We start from the raw sequence: 25,219 nt of genomic DNA, 5'->3' as shown, positions 1-25,219 counted from the left end.
ATAACCAGGCTTTAATTCTCTAGGTTATCACAGCCTAAATCCTGACAGCCACATAGTGGCCAGGTTGACATAATGAAAATTCCCATCAACCTACCCCGGTGATTCAAGTTGTTTCATGGTATATTGGGAAAGGCCTTCCACATGGGAAAGTACCACAACCAACTAAATGTAAAGCCTCATACTGTCATCCTACCTAAGCTCCCAACAATGCTGCTGCCTTAGAACTGTCTAACACTGCTAGAGGCAGGTCCCTGGGCCAAGAGGGGTCCCTCACTTACTGTCTCATAGTCGTACCAGATGGCATCTGGTATGTATGCTTTCACTCGGTCCGCATTCTAGGGAAACAACAATAATGAGCGACATTAGCATATCCTTTTACAGTTTGCACAACACCCCCACATGTGACTGCATGTGTTTCTCAAACAATCCTGAGAAATAGTTGGGATTCTGCCATTCTACCAGTGAAAATACAGATACTTAGAGAGGTCGGGCAATTTACCCAAAACAGAGCTGTACCAGAGATAAAGTTGGTTTTGCTTGAAGTTCCTGAACTTTCTAAGAGAAGCTGAGAAAGTTCATTTATTGAGTTACTTGTGTAATCTGGAAGGTGGGAAATTTAAACAGTCAGGCACCCTGGAGAGCCTTCTAGCAGCATCACTGTAGCAGGACATACGAGTACATTGGTGATCTTTTAGCCTTTTATACGAGTACATTGGTGATCTTCCATGTTTACAAACTGGCCAGCATAATCCTGGTCCCCCCTTTCTTTCCCTGCACTTCCCCAATCACTGCTGCCCCAAATCACACTTCATATGTGGACTCCACAGTAACAACCTCCCCTTGCCCAGCATTCCTCTCTTCCTCCCTACTCCTCTTTCCACCTCTTCTTTCTAACCCCAAGAGCACATCCCCTCTGGTCAAAGGGAAACACAGACAGATGGCCAGCCCCAGGCATTTGATGTCCCTGTCAATGTCCATATGCTTAAGGACACAGGCTTTGATGTAAGCTTGCCAAATGGGAACTGTTTTTGCTTGGTGAGGCAGTGGGACCAAGAATTACTATTTTTCTAATTTCCAAATTTTCCCAGTCTCTCATTTATATTCATATTTATATTTAAACGGAGCCAAACATATTCAGCCTCTGACTTATTCAGCTATAGAGATATGAGGACTAGTGTTGATATCCCACCCCTCTGCTTAGATTATAAACACACTTCACGTAACACAGGCGTGATGAGGAGTCCAGGTCCCCATAAGAACTGCTCGTGCACCTCCCACGTAGCACTGTCCTGGTAGAATCTGGAAAATAGAGAAGGCAGGTGAAGCCTCCAACATAGGAGAGCAGCTCATTATATGAAAACAAGGTCCTAACTTGTTACTACTAACAAGGGAAGTGACCAAGTGACCTTATGATCTGAAAGATCGTCTTTGCGGGTAAGGAAACTCACTCATGGACCAGGGGCCTCGCTACAGTCTCCCCCAGGGTATGAGCTCGGTAGAAGAGGGTGTAGAGATAGGGCAACAGGGTATAGCGGATGTTCAGATAATGCCTGGAGGAACTCAACAGCTGAGAGTCTTCACCAAAGGCAGCAGGGTCCTGGTCCTAGAAGGAAACATAAGTGATTACTAACCATTTTCATCATAGTTTAAAAGTCCCCTTTAATACGAAGTTTTCTCAAATGAAAATAGCTATGTTCTCCAACTTGAATATGTGAAAGCATTTCCAGAACTGAAAGAATCTGGGACCTACCTGCTCCTTGATTTTATAGAAGAGAAAACCATATAAAAAATGCGGTGTAAAATTGCAAGCAAGTGACAGAGTTTAAATTTGACACATGTCTTCTGACATTGATTCATGACTTCCTCAAGATAATAAACCTACAGAGATAGCCCTCAGAGCTGCTCTAATTCATTTCATACTTTGACATTTCTCATGATACTTCATTTGGCAAATACCGTAATAATAATAAAATCATACTACCACTAAAAAGAACTTCAAGCCGAAACTGGTTTGACTCAGTGGATAGTGTCCGTCTGTGGATTGAAGGGTCCCAGGTTCGATTCTGGTCAAGGACATGTACATTGTTTTGTGGGCACATCCCCAATAGGGGGTTATGCAGGAGGCAGCTGATCGATGTTTCTCTCTCATTGATGTTTCTAACTCTCTATCCCTCTCCCTTCCTCTCTGTAAAAAAAAAACAATAAAATATATTATTAAAAAAAAAAAAAAGAATTTTTTTTTTTTTTTTTTTTTTTTAGCTCGTGGGCTCAGTGCTTGAGGGACAACCCAGGATCAAGAAGTTACCAGTTCGATTCCCGGTCAGGGCAAGTACCTGGGTTGAGGGCTTGATCCCCAATAGGGAGTGTGCAGGAGGCAACTGATCAATGATTCTCTTTCATCATTGATGTCTCTATCTCTCCCTCTCACTTCATCTCTGAAATCAATAAAAATATTTTTAATTGAAATCCAGTGCCTTAAACCACCATGACCTATAATCCATCTTTTTTTCTTATGCACTTTTATAAATTTGCAATTTTAAAATGCATATATAGTTTTATTTATAATGTTTTCAGCATCAAAATGTGTTTTATTCTTCAATACACAAAGTACAAAGAAATCAGGAAGACAGTTTTTAGCAGGTTTTATCTAAGAGCAAAGAAAGAACACTTTATGAGGGAAATCTAATTCTCTTAGGACCCAGAAACAAATTTTCCATCAATGATGAACACGCATTTTGTTTATTGTTCATTTACCTTGTTCTTTGAAAGATGTGCATATCATATTTTAACTTGTCATCCTGTATAGTATTACTGGAACTGAATTCTAGAAAAAATTATCTAAATTTATTCCTTTCTTCTGTTCCCCAAATTGCCTATTTCCCCCTTCCAAATAGAACCACTCTATACCACCATTAATGAAAGGGCAGTTGGAGGCCATGAGGCTGGCTGGGGAGGACAGTTGGGGGCAAGAAGGTTGACAGGCAGAGTGGTTAGGGGTGATCGGGCAGGCAGGCAGGTGAGTGGTTAGGAGCCAGCAGTCCCAGATTGCAAGAGGGATGTCTGGCAGGGATTGGGCCTAAACCAGCAGTTGGACATCCCCCGAGGGGTCCCAGATTGGACAAAGTGCAGGCTGGGCTGAGGAACCCCCCACCCCCTATACAAATTTTATGCACTGGGCCACTAGTATGTGTATGTGTGTTTGTATAAATATATTATTTTTTTCCACACACACACACACACACACACACACACACACACATCATCATCACCCCCCTACTTTTTAGTCAATCACTGAAAATTTGTCTATTGTGCTCCTGCACTTAGAGCCAACCTGGAAGTATTTTCTTATTTCCTCTTTGAGAACAGGTAGATTAGATAACCCAAGAAGTTTCCATGACTTCTCTTAGGGACCTTACCCTGAACTCAGGCCCATTGTGATTCCTGGATAGTGGATAAAATGCTCCAAGCTGCATCCATCTTCTGCAGAGCTCCTCTGTGGTATCATTGGTATAACCACAGATATTGGCACCGACCTGGAGAATAGGCATACATACAGCTCAGTGGTCAGTGAGAGAGGAGAAAGCATTGACTGTATACCTATGTGATAAGGGAAATAAGAATCTCTCATTCCCATCACTCCATGCTTAAAGAGGTCCTGAGCTTTCATGGCAATCCCCCATCCAAGTTGGAGAATAAGGAAAGTATGCAATCATGGACTGACTGATGAGAAAAATACTGACTGTTGCATGTTTTATTAAGGGCTCACTCTCAATATTTAGTTCCCAATTTCATGCTTTGCTATCATTGATGCTTTTGATGGAATTTTTATGTGATACTGATACATTTTACTCATGGAGTCTCCTTTCTAACTTCAGAGAATCCATTGATGCCAATTATAAAGTGTTACCACCCTATCATCAGAAGGCAGCTCACACAACACATGATTTTTCCAATACATATCAAAGTGAGTCATATGCTCATTCGTTTTCAGACCCCTCAAAGTTTGGTAATGGAATGGAAAGAATGTCAAAGCTCCTTGATTGAGAGTGAAACTCACCATGGGGATGCCAAATAGGTTGAACTCAAGGATACTAGGGATGGACCATTGGAGATCATTCCATGTAGCTGCATTGTCCCCCAACCAATGAGCTGCAAACTTGCCAGACCCAGCAAAAGTAGAACGGGATAAGATGAAGTTCCTCTTATTGGGGAAGACAGTATTCAAGGCCCTGAAAAGGAATACAGTCAACTGAATGTGAAATTAACTGTGAATGTCAAGGATTTAACCTATACCAAAGGCAGCAATGGACTTTCCAAGCAAACTGAGAGAAAAACATTAGTGTATCATGAAAGAGAGCAAACTGGATTAGTGTTTTTGAGAGCTTCTTTCTTACTGCTAGGTAAGGTTGCAAACCTCATGTAAGACAATAAAAACCTCTAAGTCAGTACCCTCAAGGAATTACTCTAGGCTCCTGGACTCCTGATTATGTTTCCTCCATCTTCTATCTGGTTGTGCTCTGGCCCTTTTGGTTGATGATGATAAATTGGAATGAGGGGCTATTGGCACTATCTTCTTCCTCTAGAAAAATTTTTCCAGTGTACCTGGGTTCCATGCCTCGCTGTTATTCATAATCTTGTTTAGCACAACACCAGCTCAGGTCAGAACTCTTTACCTGCTCTTTGCCTAAGAGGAGATTTTGTATACAGTCTGGGCTCCAGGAACCTGGGTTCCTCTAAAGCTTCAGAGTTTATTATTAGCAATCCCCAGTGTTAAAATATCTTAATCTATGCAAGCTAGTATCGAAATGGAATCTTTGGACTGGAACCTGGATTCTTTGTCCACCAGAATCAAAGAATGAATGCACAGACAGAAAGTGGTATAGCAAAGGTGGAGATTTCTTGAAGAACAAGTACAGACTCCCACATGGAGAGAGGGAAACAGTCCTACAGAATGGACTCCCAGGTAGGGAGGGGAAAAGGGTTCCCACTGAGTTATTTTTCCCTAAGGCTTATAAAGGCTACAGATGCCTTGATATCCCCTCTGATTGGTCACTATTCCCTTAGACTGGTCACTATAGTAACTCCTGGGCTCAAATGTCAAACTTCACAGGACATGTGAGGTTCTCCTCCCCTCCTTCCTTATTGTTTTCCTATTCCCTTTGGGCTTTCTTCTTCTCCTCTGGATGAAGGTCTTTCTTCTCTTTGTTTTGTAAATATAAATCTTTTGCTGTTTCCAGCTTCCTCATTCTATGGAAATGTACCTATTTCAGTTGGAAGTTGCAGCTCCTCAACTTCCCCTATTCCAGTGGTCAGCAAACTGCAGCTAACAAGCCACATGCAGCTCTTCCACAAAATACCACGTGTGGGCGCACACGTACAGTACAATTGAAACTTCGTGGCCCATTTGCAGAAGCCGGTTTTCGACTCTCAAAAGAAATTTCAATCGTTTACTGTTGATATTTGGCTCTGTTGACTAATGAGTTTGCCAACCACTGCCCTATTCTATGGAAATATACCTTCTGCTGCTCTGCAGCCCTGTGCTTCCTCCATGGTCCCCTTAATTTCCAAAATTTCTAAAATTGCCTAAACCTATTTTACCCCTTAGATTCCTGTTTTACCCCTTAAATTCCTGTTTCAGTATTACTTGAAGTAAGTCTCAAAAGATGGCATATGGCACTCTTAATGAAGTTAAAAGTAACTAAAATGTAAATATTTTCATTGTATTACTTATAAAATATTATATATCAAGTAAAAACTATATAAAAAGTAAAACAAAAAAATTAAAGATAAAAAATTGAGACCGGAAGTGGGAATCTGGATGGGATAACATGAAGTAAGATATAGGCTGTTTTCCTAGCTTTTATTCAGAACACTATTTTGCTTAGGACTCTCCCTGTTCTCTCCTCTCCTAAACAGTTCACACTTACCTTTAGAGTTTTAAAAATTGCACAATAATACAACTATTGGATGGTGATACCTGAGCCATAGTTGCTTCTACCTCTTTGCAGGCAAACTCTACTATCTTTCTTTACAATACATGGCCTGAGACCAGTGTACCAGACACTGGGCAATTCCTCATAGGCACTATCACAACCACTAATGCTTTTCCTCTTTGCATTCCTAAGGATGTTATGAGGAGTGTACACATGCAGAACAACTTATAATGAAAAAAGAAAGAAAATTCTGAAATAGAATACTAGTTTAAGAAAATGAAGTTCCCCATTCTGACAATTAAATGATCCAAAAATGGGGGTAGAATGGAATGGAGTCACTTTCCCACTCCTGTCCTCATTTCTCCTTTTATAAGGACTGGCAATATTTGGTGTTTGTTACCATTGGCTAGAGGGTTTCCTGCATCCTGCAATCCTCAGTCATTAAAGAAACACATTCAAGTTATGTAAAGTGAAATTGAAACAGGAAATGAAGTTAAATGAATTTAGTGTTCATTTAGAGTCAGCCCATTATAGTACCACAAATATGATTAGGTAACATTTTTTTTCCAGCTTAGAGGAAATATTTACCCAGAGATCCCTAAGTCTCTATTTTGCATCTCTCAGTTTGGGCCTACTTATGGTCAGGTCTTGATATCTGAGAGGTTCTGGTTTCTTCCTACTTTCAGGCCAGAGGAAAGTGAACTTTATTCTCTTGGTAGACCAGTAACTACTGTCCCCAAACTATACTTCGGTAGAGGCCGAAAGAAATAATATAGAAAAATTCCCCTGCTAGCCCAGACTTCCCGTAAGAATGTGACCTTTAGAACTGCCCCAGGAAAAACAAGGTATGAGCCACACAGCACCAGACCACCAGACTCAGCCCCTAGAGGTAGTAAACTGGATGTATTATCAACGTCCTGCGGCGGTTCCACCCTGTTCCTTGTGATAATGTCTATCCTCCCCTCAAGGAATTCCTGTCCCTCTTTCTGGAAGAGCCCCTCCCCTTGTCCTTTGTTCTAACTTTGCAGTTTTTTTGCCTTTATAAGCCTGTAAGAAGTTCTGCTCGGGACTTGACTTGGCTGCTCCTGCATGAGTAACAGGTCAGGTCCCAGCATGCTGGAATAAATCCTCTTGCTGTTTGCATCAAGTGCCGTCTCTTGCGTTTGACTGGGTTGTCACTGATCCTGGGTCAGGGCAGGGGTCTCCTTCGGGGGGTCCAACACTTCCAGCAAAGATTAAGCTAAACGTTCATCAGATCCATGATTTAAATTCTCCTGATGCCCAGATCCAACTGAATGAGAATCTTACCTGATTTTTAACCAACTCTGTCTGATGCCTGAAAGCTAAATTGCACTTATCTCCATTGTTCTCTGGGAACTTTGACCTTTTAACTATTAACCATTATTGACATAGCTTCAGAACATATTAACCAATCTCAATGTGATTTTATAGTACTTTTATCATATGGAGATTTGAACAATGAAGCAATTTGAAACTCTCTTTCCTTCCTCTTGCCTTTCCTTACTTTCTCTTTCTTGCCCTGCTTGCCCTGTCCATTTATCCACTCTCCCCATACCTTCAACTCCTAGAAGCATCGTGAGTCAAAATAGATCAGAGCAAGAAGGGATATGGTGTTACAGAAAACCAAAGAAGAACAAAGCAATACTTAGAGAGATGGAATTATATTTATTATGGTGCGGGTCCAGAGGAAAATGTATCTCAAATTCTGGGCCCCAATATGCAGGAATTCTCCCTATTTATATGATCCTACACTCTTTGTCTCCCAAATATGGAGTGTTTCCAGCCCCCTCTTGCAAGTTCTTAAGTATGTACTGGGGCCCTGAGACCTCAACCAGGGGCCTGGCCTGGCACCAGCACTGATGGTCTTGTCTGGGGGAGGTTAAATCCACAGAAGCCAAATAGCAGGGTTAAAATTTCAAACAGCAATTTTCATACAAGATGGATGCTACAATGGGAAACACCAGTCCAAGATTTTCATTTTAAAGATGAGGAAACTGTCTTTGAGGAGGAAACTGGTCTTGCAGAACTTATTATCTAAATGCAGAGGCCATAGAACTGTGAAGAATGCACTGCCCTGGGGATTGTTATGCTAGTGCCAGGACTGACTATAGGATGTGCCCTGACACCTGGGGGCCTTCCTGCAGGGCCACAAAGAAGGTAGGGGGCATATCTGCAAGACAAAGACCCCAGCAAGATACACACACACACACACACACACACACACACACACACACACACAGGCTCTCTGCATATTTCTTCATTCCGATTTGGAAATTATTCCTGGAGTCCACTAGTGTTAATAAATGGGGTCCCTTCCTTTCTCTATGAAGCATGCTTAGTGTTTCTTTGGTCTTCAGTAACATCTTATTCATCTAGTTTACTTCCCAGAAAGGTTGAGTGACAGAGAAAAAAGTCAGAAAAGGGTAGATAATGAAATCAAATGTGTATCCCCCCCCCCCTTTTTTTTTGAAGTTTTTCATTTATTGAAATAAAAACTTTTGCAGTTAGTGGATAAGGACTCTCTCATAGACAATCCAGAATAATATTAAGTCATGAAGACAAAATGGTGTGGGAAAACAACATAGGTCCAGTTTGTGCCTCTAATTCATCAGGTCCCTTTTGGGCTCATCCTGCCATTCTTCTCTTTCTCAAGCCAGCTATTTACTCAACAGCCATGCCTTTAGTATACACATGATTCCACAGGCTGAGGAAATATGGGGTGACTATGCTCTCAAGAAATTGATAGTCCAGCAAGACAAAAAGTAAATACCTAAAAACTGTAATACAAGGTGCTTGTATATTAGGCATAGTACAATATGAACAAAGGTAACACAAAATGTGGGGTGGGTGTAGGGGTAATCTTTTCCTAGGACTGTTAGGAAGGTTTAACATCTGAGGGGAGGTTTTAAAGGTAAGTGTATATTTGAAAAATGGACAGGGCAGGGAAAGGGCATTCCATGCAAGGAGAGCAATACATTCTAAGACATGGGAGAATGAAATAGCATTTGGATTTGGGAGCAAGGGCAGTTATGTTTTTACAAGAGCATAAAATATAAGAGTAGCAGGGATGAAAGGAAAATACTAAGAAATAATTAAGTTATGAAGTACTTTACAGGTTAGGCTGGAGTGACTGGACTTGATTGTATAGAAGATACAAAGCCAAAGATAATTTTTCACTTGGGAAAGAAGTGAGCAGATTTTCACCAGGGAAAGAAAAGAGCAGATGTGTGATTCAGGAGGTAATTTCATCAGTAGTAGAGTAGATTTTTTGAACATTTAGCATACATTCAATACCCCTGGGAACCTTGTTAAAACTAATATTATCATTTCCAAGGTGTAGGGTGAGGGCCAAGGTGCTACATTTCTAATATGTTTCCAGATGATGCTAATATTGCTAGTCCTTGGACCACACTTTGAATAGCAAGAGTAGGGATAGATGAATAGGAAATAAAGCTACAGTCAGGGAAGGGAGACTAGTATTCATGGGACTCATGTAAGTTTACTTGAACAATAATGATGGCCTTCATTAAAAAGTGTCAGTGGAGGAAAAAAGGAGATGATTATAGACATGTTTTAGGATCAAAAGTTCTAAAGCCTGATTGTAGAAGTGGATATGATGGAAAGAAATAACTTGAGGATGGTACCAAGTTTCTCACTTGGGAGTCTGGGAGGTAGTGATGGTGTTGCTACAAACCAAGATAGGAAATTGAGCAGTTTCAAAAATGATTAGACTGTGGGGCTAAGGCATAAATAGGTAACAGTAAGGTGAATGCCATTGGAGGTACTATAAGACATCCAAGGAGAGAAGATCAGAAGGTAATGTTGGATATCTGGGCCTGAAAATCAGGGAGAGATCTAAGCTACAGATTTATAAAATTATAAATTTTAAAATTATTAAAATAAATTACAGTAAAAACTGAGAAGGAATAAGTTATCTTTGTACTTGACAGAAAATAAAAAATGAAGTCTAGAAGTTGACCCCTAAGATTTATCAATCGTGAGAGAATACATGAAAAAGATCCAGAGGTCAAGAAGGAACAGAGGTTAAGAAGGGACAGCTGGAAAAAGAGCAGGTGTGCCCAGAGAGAGTGGTGTCTCAGAACTAAAGGAACCAAACTTCAAAGGAGTTGTCAGTGATGTAATGTACACTAGAGAAGTCAAATAAAAGGAATGAGAAAAGTTCCATTAGAAATCAAAGTCTCCCTGCTCCTATACCCACTATGGTGTTCCAGAAATACCAAAGCAAAAGGATATAAGCAGAGAAAAACTAAGACATTCTTTCCTGAGCCATTTGAAGGTCCCCAACAAATCTTCAAAGACTTTAGTTTCCTTGTCTGTTTTATAAATTTAAATTTAAATCTTCTTAAGTTTAGTCCCTAATTTCTTGCTCTCTTAGGTATAATGATTATAATTTATCACCTTGGTGTGGGGACGGGGAGATTTTGCAGAGAGCTTTTCCTCAATTTACAAAGTCAGCAGTGAAATATTAATGTGACAAAGTATGTAAAGGACTGAATTTGTTGCAGAAAGTATCTGTCTCTTTGTTAGACTTTCATATTGAGTGGTGGTGGTGGTGGTGGTAGTGGTGGTGGTGATGTAGATGGTGGTGATGATGGTGGTAATGGTAGTAATCATGGTGATAGTGGTGCAGGGTATGTCTTGGGGCAGAAGAGAGAGTTGAGAAGGTGACTGGGGAAGACAGTAGAGAAGAATGCCAGGAGGGAGTGCTATAATGTTGCCATGTAAATACAGAACACTCAATAAACTTGAATTACATATAAACAATGAATAATTTTTAGTATACATATGTATATTGCAAACTTGACTGTGTGTCCTGTATTTTTATTTGCTAAATCAGGCAGTTCTTGTGTGGTGACCATAGCACATTCAGTAATGGGACCCAAGCAAGAGCTGGCTTCCAATTGGGGGTTCTAAATACCTTGTACATTATTGCTTATAGTATCAAGTCCTTAGTCACAAGCCAATAAGCAATAATCCTGCACAAAAGCGAAGGAATTAGACCTTTTAAGTAGCCTATAAGATCTGAGTATCTAGATCCACATAACCAAAAAATTATATTTTAAAAACATACCCTTAGATGACAAGAGAAACCCTCTATCTCCCAGCTCCCCAAATCTCAAAGTAGGAGGAAAACCTAGTGCTTACGAGTCTGTGGCTCTTGCCATGGAGTAGCCATACAAGCTGTGGACATTATAGTGAAGCTCCTGGTAAACCTCAGCGTCCATGCAGAGGGTTCTTGCAAAAAGCAAGCTGCCCAGAACTCCTGTGGGGAAATATCCATTGGTGAGCCACTTTCATGTCAACAAACTCTAACAAAATAATCACTTAATCTAATTGCTTCCAGGTTCCTGTACCTTCTCCACCAATCTCTACCTAACAAAACTCTTTTCAGATTTAAAATCCTAACCCAATGTCTCTTCCTAACTGGGACATATTCTAAGCCCCTCACTGAGATAAATCATTAAAATTAATTTGCATTCTCTTGAGCTCACAAAGAGTGGTACTAAGTGATGGCAACATAAAAAAAACAAAAACAAAAAAAACTTGGAGCAATGAGAAGTTTATCTGAGACAAAATATAAATAAAGTACACACACATAACTACAGATATTTAATCAATAAGAATTGAATGTATGAAGAAAAATAGGAGGGCAGTGAAAAGGGAACATATTCACTCTAAAATCATAAGCATTCACACCTTAGTTATACTTTTTAAAAGATGAGATATTTGGGTGGTTTCATGAATGAGAACTTAGATCCTGCCTTTATAAAAATCAGCATAGTCATTGTATTTTCCCTTTCTTATGCCTAAAATGGTCAACACTTTCTGTCTTGTGGCCTGAAATCTCATTCTTCCCCTTCTCCTTATAGACCAGTACCAGGGGGTCATACTTCCTCTCCTACTTCATGAAGCCTTGCCTATTCATAGGATATGAGGCACAATTTCAGAAAGTGGTAGGGCCAGGAAAGACTGAGGTTGAGTTTTTCTAACAAGCCCAGCAGAATCAGGGATTGAAATTATGTTTAATTATAAAATATAAAGACAATTATATTTCTGGCATGACTCAGTTTGTGGCCTGAGATTTACAACTAGTTTAATTATTCATGCACATTGAAAGGAAATAAATTAGAAAAAATATTTTAATATCATTATGTGCCCTTTCTCTATTATAGTAGTGTCAACCAATTTATGATCAACAGTGACAGATCAAAACACACATGTGTACAATTGACGCCAGCAAGAGTCAATTTAGCCTTTTATAGAGAGAGAATAAACTTACTTATTTAGGCCTGCTTTCTGATTTAGCTAAACTTTTCCCAAACCAGTGAAGCACCCCAACTTCTCTTTCAGGTAATTGTGAGCAACACAGCAGTAAATATCAACATGAAGCAGATTATTATTGTAGATCATGCAGGGAGAACAAATTTTGTGCATTGGGCCTCTAGTAAGATTATATTTCATATTTTCTCTTAAAAGTTTAGTAAAGACTATGAGATGGGATTCTGTAAACAAATTGAACACAGCCCACTTCCAGTCTTGCCCATAAATTTCCTCTACCCTTCTATTTCTCTTTCACCTAGGAAGCTGGAAACAAAGGGCTCCAAGATAGGAGAACCAGGCAATGGAAATAATTTGATTCTGGTCAAGGGCATGTACCTTGGTTGCAGGCACCTACCCAGAAGGGAGTATGCAGGAGGAAGCTGATCTATGTTTCTAACTCTCCATCTCTCTCTCTTCCTCTCTATAAAAAAATCAATAAAATATATTTTAAAAAATAATAATAATCCTATAAAATAAAAGGTTATTATGCAAAACGACTGAATGGTAGAATGACTGGTCGCTATGATGCGCATTGACCACCAGAGGGCAGGCGCTCAATGCAGGAGCTGCCCCCTGGTGGTCAGTGCACTCCCACAGGGGCAGCACAGCTCAGTCAAAGGCCAGGCTCATGGCTGGCGAGCACAGCAGCAGAAGCCCACCTCTGCGGCAGCGCTAACAAGCAATGAGCCATGGCAAGGAGCAAGGAGTCCTGGTCTGCGAGAGGGTGCAGGCTGAGGAACCCCTTTCCCCCAGTGCATGGATTTCATGCATGGGGCCTCTACTAAGATAATAAAAACAGACAAAACAAAACAAAAGAACCTTTGGAAAGTGAACTTGCTTTTGGCTACAGGTTGTTTTAAATGTCTCCTGCCTACATTATTACAAACAGGTAAAAACTTACGGGGAGTGAAAGGAGGATAGTTCCAGATATTCTTTTCACACTCATCAGAATCTGAGAGCAAGTTAGATACTTCCTCCATTTCCTTCAGAGACATGAAATACACAAAGTGGAAAAAATTATTGATATACAGTTAGTTGTTAAAGAATGTTTACTAAACTAGAAGCTGGATAGCTGAGGTCTCTTATTGATTTTGGAATCTTAAGTAATCTTAAAATTTCTGACCTCGGTTTTATCCTTTGGATTATAATAGATTGTATCTACAGTACCTTCCAACTCTAAATTATATCAGATCCATTTAACCTTTTATACTTTATTTCAATTAGTTAATTAAGAAATACTATTTCAAAGGCTAATTCATGCTTTATGAGATTTTATTGTTGCTAGTATTGTTTTAAAGAATTTAAGATAGAGTAATATTCTATTTCATAATTTTCCCATTCTGTTGTTCTACTTAGTGCAGGGCATAAGAATATAGAATTGAGATAAAATCCATTTATTTAAAAGAGCTTGCAAATAGATGATGTGTAATCTTGCCAACAAAAAGATAATTTTTCAAATTTCAAATAAATTTTTCACCTGTTATCCTCTAAAAAATAAGAGGACCATTAAATTATTCTTTAATTATTTACTTTAAATTTCAATAAATCATTGCTACAAATAATAGCACCTATAGTTTCTAATAAAATAATATTTTTAAAGCTAAAAGACAGTTAATGAAGGAAAAAGCGGAGTCCATGAGAAAGCAAAAGATTTTCTTAAAAATAAGTAACCAGTAGGTAGCAGATTGAGAATTAAAATTCAGGGGGTTGAGTCATCTATTTTATTATATGTTATAAGCTCAAACATTAAGTAAAGGGATTTTAAATATCACTATGTCAAGTAAACCATTTTTTTTTTTTAGAGATTAGAGTTAAAATTCATCTTAAAATTAGAAATATCTGTCTCCAAAATACGTTTGATCCTGGAATAACACTTACAAGCCACACTCCATCAAACTCCAAAGTTTTATGAAATTCATGAAGCTCTTCTGTCCACCATTGAGTACAACTTGGCTTATCATAAGCAGGAAAGACTACCTTTCCAGGATATCCCTAAAAAACAAGGAAAGTTGTGGTGGTTTGTCTGATGATTCATGCATGCATTTATTGCTGGCTACTATCTCTTCTCCCAGAAGGCCCAAATTTTACAATTAAAATTTGTGGCTGTCCTCCTAAAACTAAATGTTAAAATAGATGAAAGGAACCAAAGGGAGAAAAAAGAAAAGGAAAAACAACTTATTATAGAGATGAGAAGCCAGCAAATGTCTCTTTTCTCTTATTAAAAAAAAAAAAAGAAGAAGAAGAAGAAGAAGTAAAATTTCATATGTCAGGCCAATTGACATGTTTAAAATATGTAAAGCTTAACTAGATGATATTTTAGAAGAGAATGAATTTGTTTAATGTGCTGTTAATTGAAGATCATCTAAAACCTGACTTGAATAATGCCATTTATAGATAATATGTTGGGTTGGGCATAGAAACATTTTTGTTGAAATGGTTTAATGAATTTTGTGCTTCTTACTCAGGTCAAATATATCTTATTCTATCTTCTCTTCTTATCTATCCCTATTAAAGATTCATTTTTAACATTGTCCACAAATAACACAAAGATATAATCATAGCCAAATTAGTGAAAATTCTAAATTGACAAGACACAAGACACATACATTCTTGCTTATTTTCCCAACAAATTTCTAGGTTGTCATTTAGAAACAACTTTATGCTCAGTCAGTGTAATGAATAGCTTAGCTGTATCTGGGTTTTTTGTTTTAGGTGATGGGTCACTGTATAATAATAAGAAGAAGAAACTTTGAACCTCAAGGAAAAGGTGGTATGACAAAGGAATATGTGACACTGTCCCTAGAGCAAGCCCAGGAGCATTCATTCTAACCAAATTCCTTTACAATTAACTCCAGCACAACTACATCTGCCAACATCTTAGATCAAATGATTTCTGTTATTTATTAGTCAATGGAGGTAAGTAATTAAGTTTTTGTGGTTATATGCAAATTCCTAATTACATACCACTCAAATATGAGTACTATTGAAATAACTCATAAGTCTGATAATCTACTTATCTGGTAAACAAAACAATTTTTATGTGACCACGGCCTCTGATTTTGTACTTATATATGAATATCAGTCTATCTGATATTTTAGAAATTCACATCAAACAAAACAGTAAAAGTAACGAATTGGTTTGGAGAAGGAAGGAAACTACTATTTCATGAAAAGTTAGAATCAATGAAAAAGAAAGCAAATAGTAAGAACTATCATAAGCAAAGTCAATAATGGGAAGTAAGTGAGAAGTTAGGTAAGTGTTCATTGATAATCCTAAAAAGACAAGTTTTGCAAAATTAATTTCCTGGGAGCAACAAGAAATGAGGCCACGTGAACTTTTAGATGAAGTGCCAGTTTTAGTAAATCTCCCATCATCCAATCATCTGCGGCTGACCCCACACATAATTGGGAAAGAAAGCTGACTACAAGATTTGATTTAAAATATTCTCAAAAGCTCAGGTGACCTGAAAATAGGTTCCAAAGTAGCTTATTCAAATGCCTAAAATTGCTACCTTAGAATAAGGCTGGGGTCTATCTATAAGTCTCATGTAAATTAAAAACATATTAGCTGAGGTTGGTTTCACATTAGGCTATGAGCATCTTGCTCCATTACCATAGTTGAATTTATTGTCTGGGGGGAAAAATAGAAATTGGAAGGCAGAAGAACTTTAAGAATAAATTAACTTTCTTCTAATAATATATTGTTTTTCAACTATCTGTATTATTCTAAGGTTAGGGTTAGCTTTTTAGAGTCTAAATCTTAATTATTCCACCACACACACAAAAAAATGAAAATATGTAATATGATAGAGGTGCCATCACTACAATGGCAATCATATTGAATAACCAAATTATCAGATCAATATGCTATACACCTTAAATTTATACAATGTTATATGTCAAATATATTTCAACTAAAAAACAAATTCTTAAAAATTTTAATCATTCTACTATGACATTTACTGTTTTAAAAATAATAGCAGAAACCTCTAATGCCAAGAAAACAGTAATAATACTGTAAATTGCCTTCTATTCATTGTTGTACCAAAAGCACAAACTTCCCCCAAATGACTGTAATATACTCGGATTTATTTTTAGAAATTACCTCTCCAATGACAAAGCCTTTATTCCCCATGATCCACGCTCTCTTTTTGCTTCCATTCTTATAGGGCTGGTAGTCAGTATTATTTAAGATGCCAGGATTCTAGTAAATATATATGAAAACAAATATTATTTTTATAAATGTCTTTTGCATTTTTAAAGGGAATACTAGGCCATGGAATAAGTGTTTGAGCATACCATAATAATTACATATTTCTGTCCATGTTCGTGTAAGTCCTTGGCAAAATCTGAGAGACGAGGGAAAGCCTTTTCATCGATAGTAAAGTCCTTTTTTCCATCCATGTAGTCTATGTCAGAGTACTGGACATCCTGGAAGACAGGGCTGGCCAATTAGACCTGAGGCAATATCACCATGCTGATAACTCTGATTCTTCATCATTAAAACTGAAGCCATTTTTCTTTTTCTTTTTTTAATATATTTTTATTGATTTCAGAGAAGAAGGGAGAGGGAGAGAGAGAGAGAGAGAAACACCAATGATGAGAGAGAATCATTTATTGGCTGCCTCCTGCATGCCCCCTATGGGGGATGAAGCCTTCAACCCAGGGCATGTGCCCTGGATTGGAATCAAACCTGGGACCCTTTAGTCCACAGGCCAATGCTCTATCCATTGAGTCCAATACTAGCTAGGGCAAGCCATATTTCTTAATGATTCTGGAATTTCCAGGACTTTATTTACTTCCTAGGAGTAAATAAACCCTTTTTTTTGAAAGATTCGAACACTCTTAGGTTTTAGTTTTATCTCTTTGCCTTGATAGACGCCTGCCATAACATATTGAGAGGAACTTGAAAATAAGGACTGTGTCTTGTTCATCCCTGTAATTTGAGAACTTAGATGCTTGAAATAAAACAGGTGCTCTTTAAATATTTGTTTGAATGAACCCATGAGTATTGTTATTACCATGTACTAACCTGGACCCTAGACATCAAGTAAGGCATATCACAAGAGAAGAAAAATAGCCTGCTTGTCTTATAAAACATGTAGGGTAATAATTAACAAAGATAAATGACAAAGGGACAGAGCTTTAATTAACCAAATTCTCATACACACATTATTTTTGTGTTTGCATACCAACCTATGAGGAGCAGATTTTTAGCGGAAGATTGAAATGTATAAGGGCTAAGTGACATTTCCCAAGGTCAGATGCAGGAGTAGGTGGGGGATTAATTAGGGCTTTCTTGATAGACCCTTTGACTCCATATGCTTTTTTGTTCCAATTGCCACATACTTCAAAGAGATCTGAAGGTCTTCTAAGCAATTGTTTATTCTGTGGTTGGTGGTCCGGTCATGTGTCAGAGGCTGTAACTTACAAGGGAAGGGAAATGTGGCTGTGGCCTGTAACCAATGCAGCACCAGCTGTTCTAACACCGGACAGTCATGTAGGACCCAGGTGATCTCCAGAGTTGCCTGATGGGAAAGATCTAATCCATGGAAGAAAGCTCATTTGTTTCTGAACCAGTAAGACCTCAAAAGGCTCTTCCCTTCAAAGGCCTGGGGGGAGATTGAAACCAATACCACGTGGAGCCAAAAGAACCACTTTTGAATCCTGGGCCTGTCATTGTGCTAGCTCGAGTGACCTCAGGAAAGTGATTGACATTGCAATGTCTGCATTTCCTCATTTGCAAAATACCAATTAAGGGAGGATCAACCATGAATGTGAAAGCATTTGTAAAATAATGATGTGGCAAGATTTGGCCTGATTCCTCCTGGAATTGGGTGTTTGCAGATAGCAGATATGGGAGAAGTAAAATCAAATACATAACCATTTCCCCTTAACAACAAAACCACACAATGAGCAGGTTTTCTCACAAGAAAAATTCATCTCATGGCCTGCCCTTATTGCTACTCTGAGAGGAGACTGAAAACTTCTGAGATCAGGCCAAAGTCATTTCCATCCATAATATCTTCCTTCAGGTATTAACCAAATATATGTTTGAATCCCAGTTTCAAAGTTTGAGCCCAAAATTAATTGTTTTGATAACTTCATTAACCACGTGTCATGCATCTCCAGGGAGAAACTTTTCAAATATTATACACTAAATAATGATCTTTTTATTTACTAGTGGACATGGGTCATCATAAATACTTTACAACCACAGAACTTTCAAAATAAGTATGTTAGATCTTGAAAGAATATACAAGGTCACTATGAGAAACTCACTTTGAGTCACCATTATAATAATCAGAGCACATGTTAACCAGGTGTTGTTTTCTCTTATGAAATAGCAACCAACTTTGATGGAGTTCATCCTTTGTGTTACATGTTTTACATGCACAGTTTTAGGCATTCTTCAGAAACAGCCCACTAGAATAAATTTTCATTTTATAAATAAGGTAACTAAAACGCAGAGGTAGTAATTAACTAGCCCAACATTGCATAGAGCTACAAAGAGGAAAAGCTAAAATTCAAAATCATATCCTTCTGACTTCACAGCTGTGCTCTTCCCATGATGACATAGGTAATTTAGTTTGCAAATTTATGACAGTAGATGTGTCTATCTATCTATCTATTTATCTATTATCATTTATCATCATCTGTATATCTATAATCTATCCATCCATGTACCAATTTATCTAACTGTATTTTTCCTAGTAAATTGAATTAGGTACAAAAAAATAAAAGATAGGAAATGGCATCTTGTTCATGATAAGATAAGTTCCAACTTACATATGGAATCCTAGCTTTACGAGTTCGGTTTACAACCTCTTTCAATCCCTCGATGTTATTATAATTCCTGCGACTAAGGTGGAAACCAAGATTCCAGTAGGAAGGCAGGAATGGCCGTCCAATGAGCTAGAAAAATAAAGAAGTGTCCAGGCATTTAGAATAAACACTGTTTGTAGCAACATGTCCAATATAGACAACTTTGTCTCCATTTCATTTTCTGTTAAGTTCTCAGATCTAAAATATCAGAGCCAATTTCTTGTACATATTTTTTTTTTTTTTTTTTTTTTTTTTTTACTAAATTTTTATTTACTGAATGAGTGAACTTTACTGATTTGTAGCCTCAGGTCTTCGGAATGACTGATCATGCATGGTTGGACCATGAGTTCCTTGAAAACAGCACAGCATCTGTTTAAACCTCATTAGGTGACTTATTTTTACATTTCTCAAGCCTTGCACAGTGTCTCTCAGCACACAGAAGGCACTCAATAAATTTGCATCAGAATAAACATATGATGAATGGAAGACTCACAATCCCAACATATATGATCCATAGTTTACCCATAAGTTTTATTTTTCCCAGGCTAATTTACAATGAGTGTATGAGACAGCAGCAATAAAGAATGACTAACTACAAAGCCATACCTCCAGGTATTCCTGAACCACTTGTTCTGGAGTGTCTCCCAGGAACACATAAAAGTCAAAAATGCCCCCGATGGTGCGGTAAGTTACTGCAGGAGCCGGCTGAAGGGTGACCTCTGCAAGAATTAAAATAAGAGTCATTAGAATTTTGTGGTTGAAAATATATATTCTTCTGCATAATTTAAATAGGTGAGCTACCCAAAACAGTCTGTCTCATTTTGAAAGAGAAGAAAATCACACCTGTTCCTTTACATGATTGCTGAAGCTTATCACATATTAAATGAGTACAACACCTTTGAGAAATTAATTGACTTTTTTAGGAGAATGAAACACAAATTCTATTTTAATCTGACCATATAAAAATACAAATGTCTGGGATTTGCTAGTTATTTCATAGAAAATAAGAATATTTAAAACCTTATTAGATCATTTTACCTACAATTAAAAATAAAAGTAAACTCTCATCCAGAAGTTACAGGAGGAAGATTTTGGACTGGGGAAAGGGTGGGCTATGAGAAACAGCTACAGACGGACAGTATGTTTACATGTTGAAACCTACAGGTGTCCTCAGAATGGGTCTAACAGTGAATCCTATCATCTACAAAATATCATGGGAAACATTACACAAAAAGAGACCTCTAAGGCAGTTTTCAATAAAAATAGCTTTCAGCATGAACTGGATTTTTAGACAGGTTAAACTACTTCTGTTCCCAGTTTCAGATGGAGCATAGTAGGTCCAATATGCCTCCTGTTAAACTGTGTTCTACCATGCGTGTCATTTTTATAAAAGCGGCATCCCCAAAAATATTCCTGCCAAGGTAAAGTGATGCTTCCTACCCATAGCATTGCTGTTCAGCAGAAAGACCCCAAAGGAGGAGCCGCTGGTGTCTTCAAGGCACAAGAAGAATGTGTGAGCTCCATACAAGTTAGTCATTTGCTGTCAACAAAAATGAAAAGAAATAATAGTACATATGTAAAATGCTTTTATTCATCCCAAAATATCATCAAAAGCCATTCGCAATATGTATTTGGTCAACACATGTTGTAGTTAGTATTGTGCCCAAAAGGTATTAAAACGGTAACATCAACATGTGTATATGATATATCTACACAATGGGATACTCTATGCAATAAGAAGTGAAGTGCCAGTGCACACTAAAACATGAGTAAGTCTCATCAATGTTATGCGAAGTAAAAGATACAGACACAAATTCAATAGGCCATGATTCCCTTATAAAATGTACAGAGAAGTCAGGCCTCTAGAGACAGAAAGATTAGTGATAGCCTGAGACAGGAGTCAGCACTGGGATGAAAAGAGGAATTAAGTGTAAAAGGTTTTGGAGTGATGAAATGTTCTGAAACTGGATTATGTTAATGACAGCACAACCCAGTAAATGTACTAAAACCATTGCATTGTACACTTAAACCAAGTGGATTTTATGGTCTATAATTATACCTCAACCAATTTATTTATTAAAAATTAGAAAATATTTGTAATGACATAATAAAATGTTAGCAGAAGATGACAGTATTGTGAGAAATTTTTAATGTCTTCTTTATGCATAACGGCATTTTCTGGTCTCTCTACAATTAACATATAATACTTAAGTAGTAATAAATTTAAAATTTAAAAAAAATTAAAACATATTGAACTTGTCACAGGGCTCTGATGAGAGCACTGATATAAAGAGAGACAATGTGAATAATTGTAATGGATGTAAGAATAGAATATATGAGACTGTGACATATGGAAAGCTTTACCGGAACTCCTTATGTGATGGTGCAAAATTAGTCCTTGGCATATAGGGCAATTGTACTGATTACAGTAAATTCCAGGAGAAGAGAACAGAGTCAGCATGATATGTAAAGTAGGGAATACTAGCACACCTATGCAAAATTAGGCCAGATTTAAAGTAATAGCCAGGAAAAGTTACGGCATCAGCCCTTGGTTAGAATACAAACTCAACCTAAAATGCTAAGAAGAGAGAAGGAGAGGCGGAGGAAAGGAAGGAAAGGAGAAAGAAAAGAAGGAAGGGAAGTAAGCATAGACATTAAATTATATATATTTTTAAGGTGAACTGTTTTGAAAAATTGACATGTTAGTACTGTGAGTTTATAAACCTCAAGAACAAGTGCATACTCTCGAACATAAATTGGGCAACATAGTAAAGAGGCAAACTCTGTAGGTTACTTTACAGTTTTCCTCACTCTGTAAGTTCCTTTCTGAAAAGGAGAGAAGGTATCCCTCACTGTGAGAAATCAGGAGAAAGGGCCTCTCACATTGGTGGGGGGAGCATCCCGGGTGAAGATGGGCCAGGTCTTCCAGCCCATGTCGTGCCGGTACTGCTGGTGCACGTGTTCTCCCAGCCCATACACATTGGCGCTGGGCAGCAGGAAGGACAGCTGCAGGTACTGCTCCGCAAACACGAGCGGCCCGATGCTCGTGTCCAACCTGGGCCATTGGAGGAAGAGCGAGAGTCACCAAACCAGCAAGCAGCTCTCTCTGCCAGGAAATGATCTGCTCCCTGCCTTGTACACTTTCAGAACACAGTTGTTTCAGGTCTTCCCATCCACGTTCATGCTTTTGGAGAAGACCTTTCTAGGGTGTCTCTGATTCTTTAATTCCAGAAGAGCACAGCATTGGAGATTTGATACCAAAAACTCAAGTGGGATGATTATGGGATGAGCAAACATGACCTCAGATTTTCTGTGCATCTATTTCATGTATACGCTGCACTGGGTGCTTTATGAACATGGCCTCAGTACATGTAGCAACAGCAGACGTTTTGATTCCCTTTCTATGGACAAGGAAACAGACTGAGCAGGTGAGGTCCTAGGCCTCATATCACATAGCTGACTGGTGACCTACTAGTACTGGGATTTGAACCCAGCTTTTCCTGATGTTAATTTTTGTATGTCCGCCAGTACAATTTATGACTTAAGTTTAGGCTCTCATTAGGGGCTGGATGGTAATTTTCTCAGGAAGTCATAATTTGGAATGCTGAACAGTGAAGGTGAGTTCCATTGTGAATGGTAATTCAAAATAATAAAATTCCCTATTTCATCATATCCATGAATCACAAGAGTATTTATATGGCTCAGCAAACCAGCACGTCACATTTTAGTTTTAGTTTTATTGGTCTGTCGTCATTACATATTCACAGCACTAATGATTTTTACCTGAAAGCTTTGACTTTTTCTGAGATTCAAACATTTTCCCAAATATACTGAGCTGATCACCCACCCACAGGAAGTCAGAGTGAATGACTTTGGAACTGTATATTCAAAGATATGCAAAGAGTGTTGAAACGCTCACAAGACTTTTTTGTTGCTCATCCTCATTATTTTGATGCCAAAGGGTTTCTTTATGAGCTCGACGTGATAGCTCGGGTTGGTGGAACCAGCAGTCCTATTAAACAGCTGAACATGCTCATGGGAGACTTCATAGCGTTTGTTATAGGGATCAGTGATCTGTCAGGAGAAAAACAGAAGGGGCAGCTCAGGAACACAAAACTTCCCTCTATTTAGAGCTACAAAGTATTCTCACTCCCACTTAGCCCCCAAAGAAAATAGCTTCCCATTCTTAACCCTATGCTTCCTGACTTGTAAGAAGAAAACCCCCCAATCATTTGTCCCCCATTAAAAAAAAAAATGAGCCTGCCCATCAGATCTGGAGATTCCCTGCAGAGAGAAACAGAGGTACATCTGCTTCCACACTTTTATGCAGTGCATAAAGGAGAACAAGCTGAACCCTGTGCTCTTCGGAGTTATATTCAACGATAACTACCAAACTGACCTTAAAATGAAGACGCCTGGGTGTCTGATACTCAGCTGTGAAGCAGGCCTGTTCGACATCATTTTCAAACCGATCTGAGGTTTTCAACTTTTTCAACATGGCAGTAAATCCTGCAGTTGGGGTGACAGAAAGAGGAGAGAGGAGAGAAGAGAGAGGAGAGAGAAGAGAGAGAGGAAGAGAGAGAGGTTTACCCTTTATTTTGCAGTTAACCAATCTGGCCATAAAGAGTTGTAGATGTCAGAAGGGAAGGAGGTTGGGGGCCGGGTAGGAAAGGTGAAGGGATTAAACAAAGACAAAAACAAAAACAAAACACAACACACCTCATTGGCATAGACAGTAGTATGATGATTATAAGAGGGAAAGGGGGTGGGAGGAGATAGAAAAGGGTAAAGAGGAGGGGTAAATGGTGACAGAAGGAGACTTGACTTGGGATGGTGAACACACAATACAATATACAGATGATGTATTATAGAATTGTATCCCTGAAACCTATATTATTTTATTAATCAATGTCACCCTAATAAATTCAATAGAAAAATAAATAAAAAGAAGTGCTTTGGATATAAATAACAATAGTATTGAATTATACAACTATAAAAAAGAGCTGCTGGGGAACACAGTGCTCACCTGTGCTTTCTTTTTTATGGTCGTCTTTGACTTCATAGCCCCAGTTCCTGGGGAAGAAGCAGGTGGGGACTCTGATGTCTGACACAGGGTTCCAGCAGCAATTATATTTCCAGCTGCAGATTTCCTGTAACAATGCACAGAGTTAGCATTATATGGAATGAAGGAAGGAAAGTATTATATGTCTGTTTATTTATAACCAGTTTTCCCAAGAATTTAAGATCGCTCATAATTACTTTCAGTCATTTATTTATTCTTTTATTTATACACTTAGCCAGCCATCCAATATGCACTAACTTCCTATCAGACAAAGAACTAAGAATAGAATCGAGATAGACAAGATACAGTGTCTGTCTTGGAATACACAGTTCTTCACAGGGGCTAGCAGGCGTCTTCAAACTACGGCCCGCGGGCCACATGCGGCCCGCAGAGGAGTCTGATCCGGCCCGCCAGGTTTTTTGGGCAGTGAACGCAGCCGAGGTGTTACAGTAGGAATTAGTAGTTCATATAGTCCAGCCCTCCAGCTCTCTGAGGGACTGTGATCTGGCCCCCACTTTAAAAAGTTTAAGGACCCCTGGGCTAAGGGAATCATACCAGGCCTCTTACCCAGCTAAAAGGCTACCTACCAGTGGAGTAGGAGGGCTTCCGGGTAAGTAGAAGGTAAGCTCAGTTCTAATGCACCAGGAGGGGTTAGAGAAGTGAAAAATAGAGCACTATTCTAAGCCAACAAAACAGCCATGCATGACAGACCCAGAGAAGCCACCAGTCCATTGGGCTGAGAACACTGAGTATGAGAAATGAGCCCAGAGGCACACCGCATGCATACAGAGGTGATCTGGATATGGACCAAGTGGATTGGGCTTTCTCAGGAGGAAGAGGCATGGACATGGCTAACAATACGTCAGGAAGCCATGTTTTCTAAAAGGTGAGAAAAGTAAAGCAAAGGAAAATAGACACTTAAGGTAGAACTAGGACAGAGGGTGACATTAAAAATATCACATGTGGCTTCTCAGAGTGGTTTGATTATATATTTTTTAAATTACCTTTGTTTCTTTTCTAAAAGTCCTACAATTTT

The 25,219-nt window shown here is 38.5% G+C and overlaps 2 protein-coding genes across 2 annotated transcripts in view; both read right to left on the bottom strand.

Annotated features, from left to right (window-relative positions):
• MGAM (maltase-glucoamylase) overlaps nucleotides 1-25,219 on the bottom strand; it is a 143,075-nt gene that overhangs the window by 24,236 nt on the left and 93,620 nt on the right. The gene's annotated exons all lie outside the window — the stretch shown is intronic.
• LOC118714077 (probable maltase-glucoamylase 2) lies at nucleotides 1,132-23,627 on the bottom strand. Its single transcript, XM_036428995.1, has 15 exons — nucleotides 23,521-23,627; nucleotides 23,041-23,195; nucleotides 22,005-22,176; nucleotides 20,562-20,661; nucleotides 19,728-19,840; nucleotides 19,086-19,211; nucleotides 16,596-16,727; nucleotides 16,402-16,500; nucleotides 14,175-14,288; nucleotides 13,198-13,279; nucleotides 11,121-11,238; nucleotides 4,058-4,229; nucleotides 3,417-3,533; nucleotides 1,449-1,603; nucleotides 1,132-1,299 (listed from the first exon to the last, which is right to left on the bottom strand). Exons 1-15 carry the CDS (start codon nucleotides 23,617-23,619, stop codon nucleotides 1,203-1,205), a joined length of 1,851 nt encoding a protein of 616 aa, XP_036284888.1. The 5' UTR covers nucleotides 23,620-23,627; the 3' UTR covers nucleotides 1,132-1,202.

This window comes from Pipistrellus kuhlii, unplaced genomic scaffold (genome assembly GCF_014108245.1).
Source record: "Pipistrellus kuhlii isolate mPipKuh1 unplaced genomic scaffold, mPipKuh1.p scaffold_m20_p_10, whole genome shotgun sequence".
NCBI classification, from domain to species: Eukaryota; Metazoa; Chordata; class Mammalia; order Chiroptera; family Vespertilionidae; genus Pipistrellus; species Pipistrellus kuhlii.
The sequence above is the reverse complement of the archived record's forward strand: the minus strand, read 5'-3'. Positions and strand labels throughout refer to the sequence as shown.

Excerpts from the sequence above, each read along its gene's own strand:
- LOC118714077 (XM_036428995.1), bottom strand. The coding sequence starts at position 23,619 with ATGTTGAAAAAGTTGAAAACCTCAGATCGGTTTGAAAATGATGTCGAA. Across the intron at positions 19,212-19,727 it reads TGGTTCAGGAATACCTGGAG|CTCATTGGACGGCCATTCCT; the intron begins GTATGGCTTTGT and ends TTATTTTTCTAG. Across the intron at positions 13,280-14,174 it reads AGTTTGATGGAGTGTGGCTT|GAAATGGAGGAAGTATCTAA; the intron begins GTAAGTGTTATT and ends ATGTCTCTGAAG.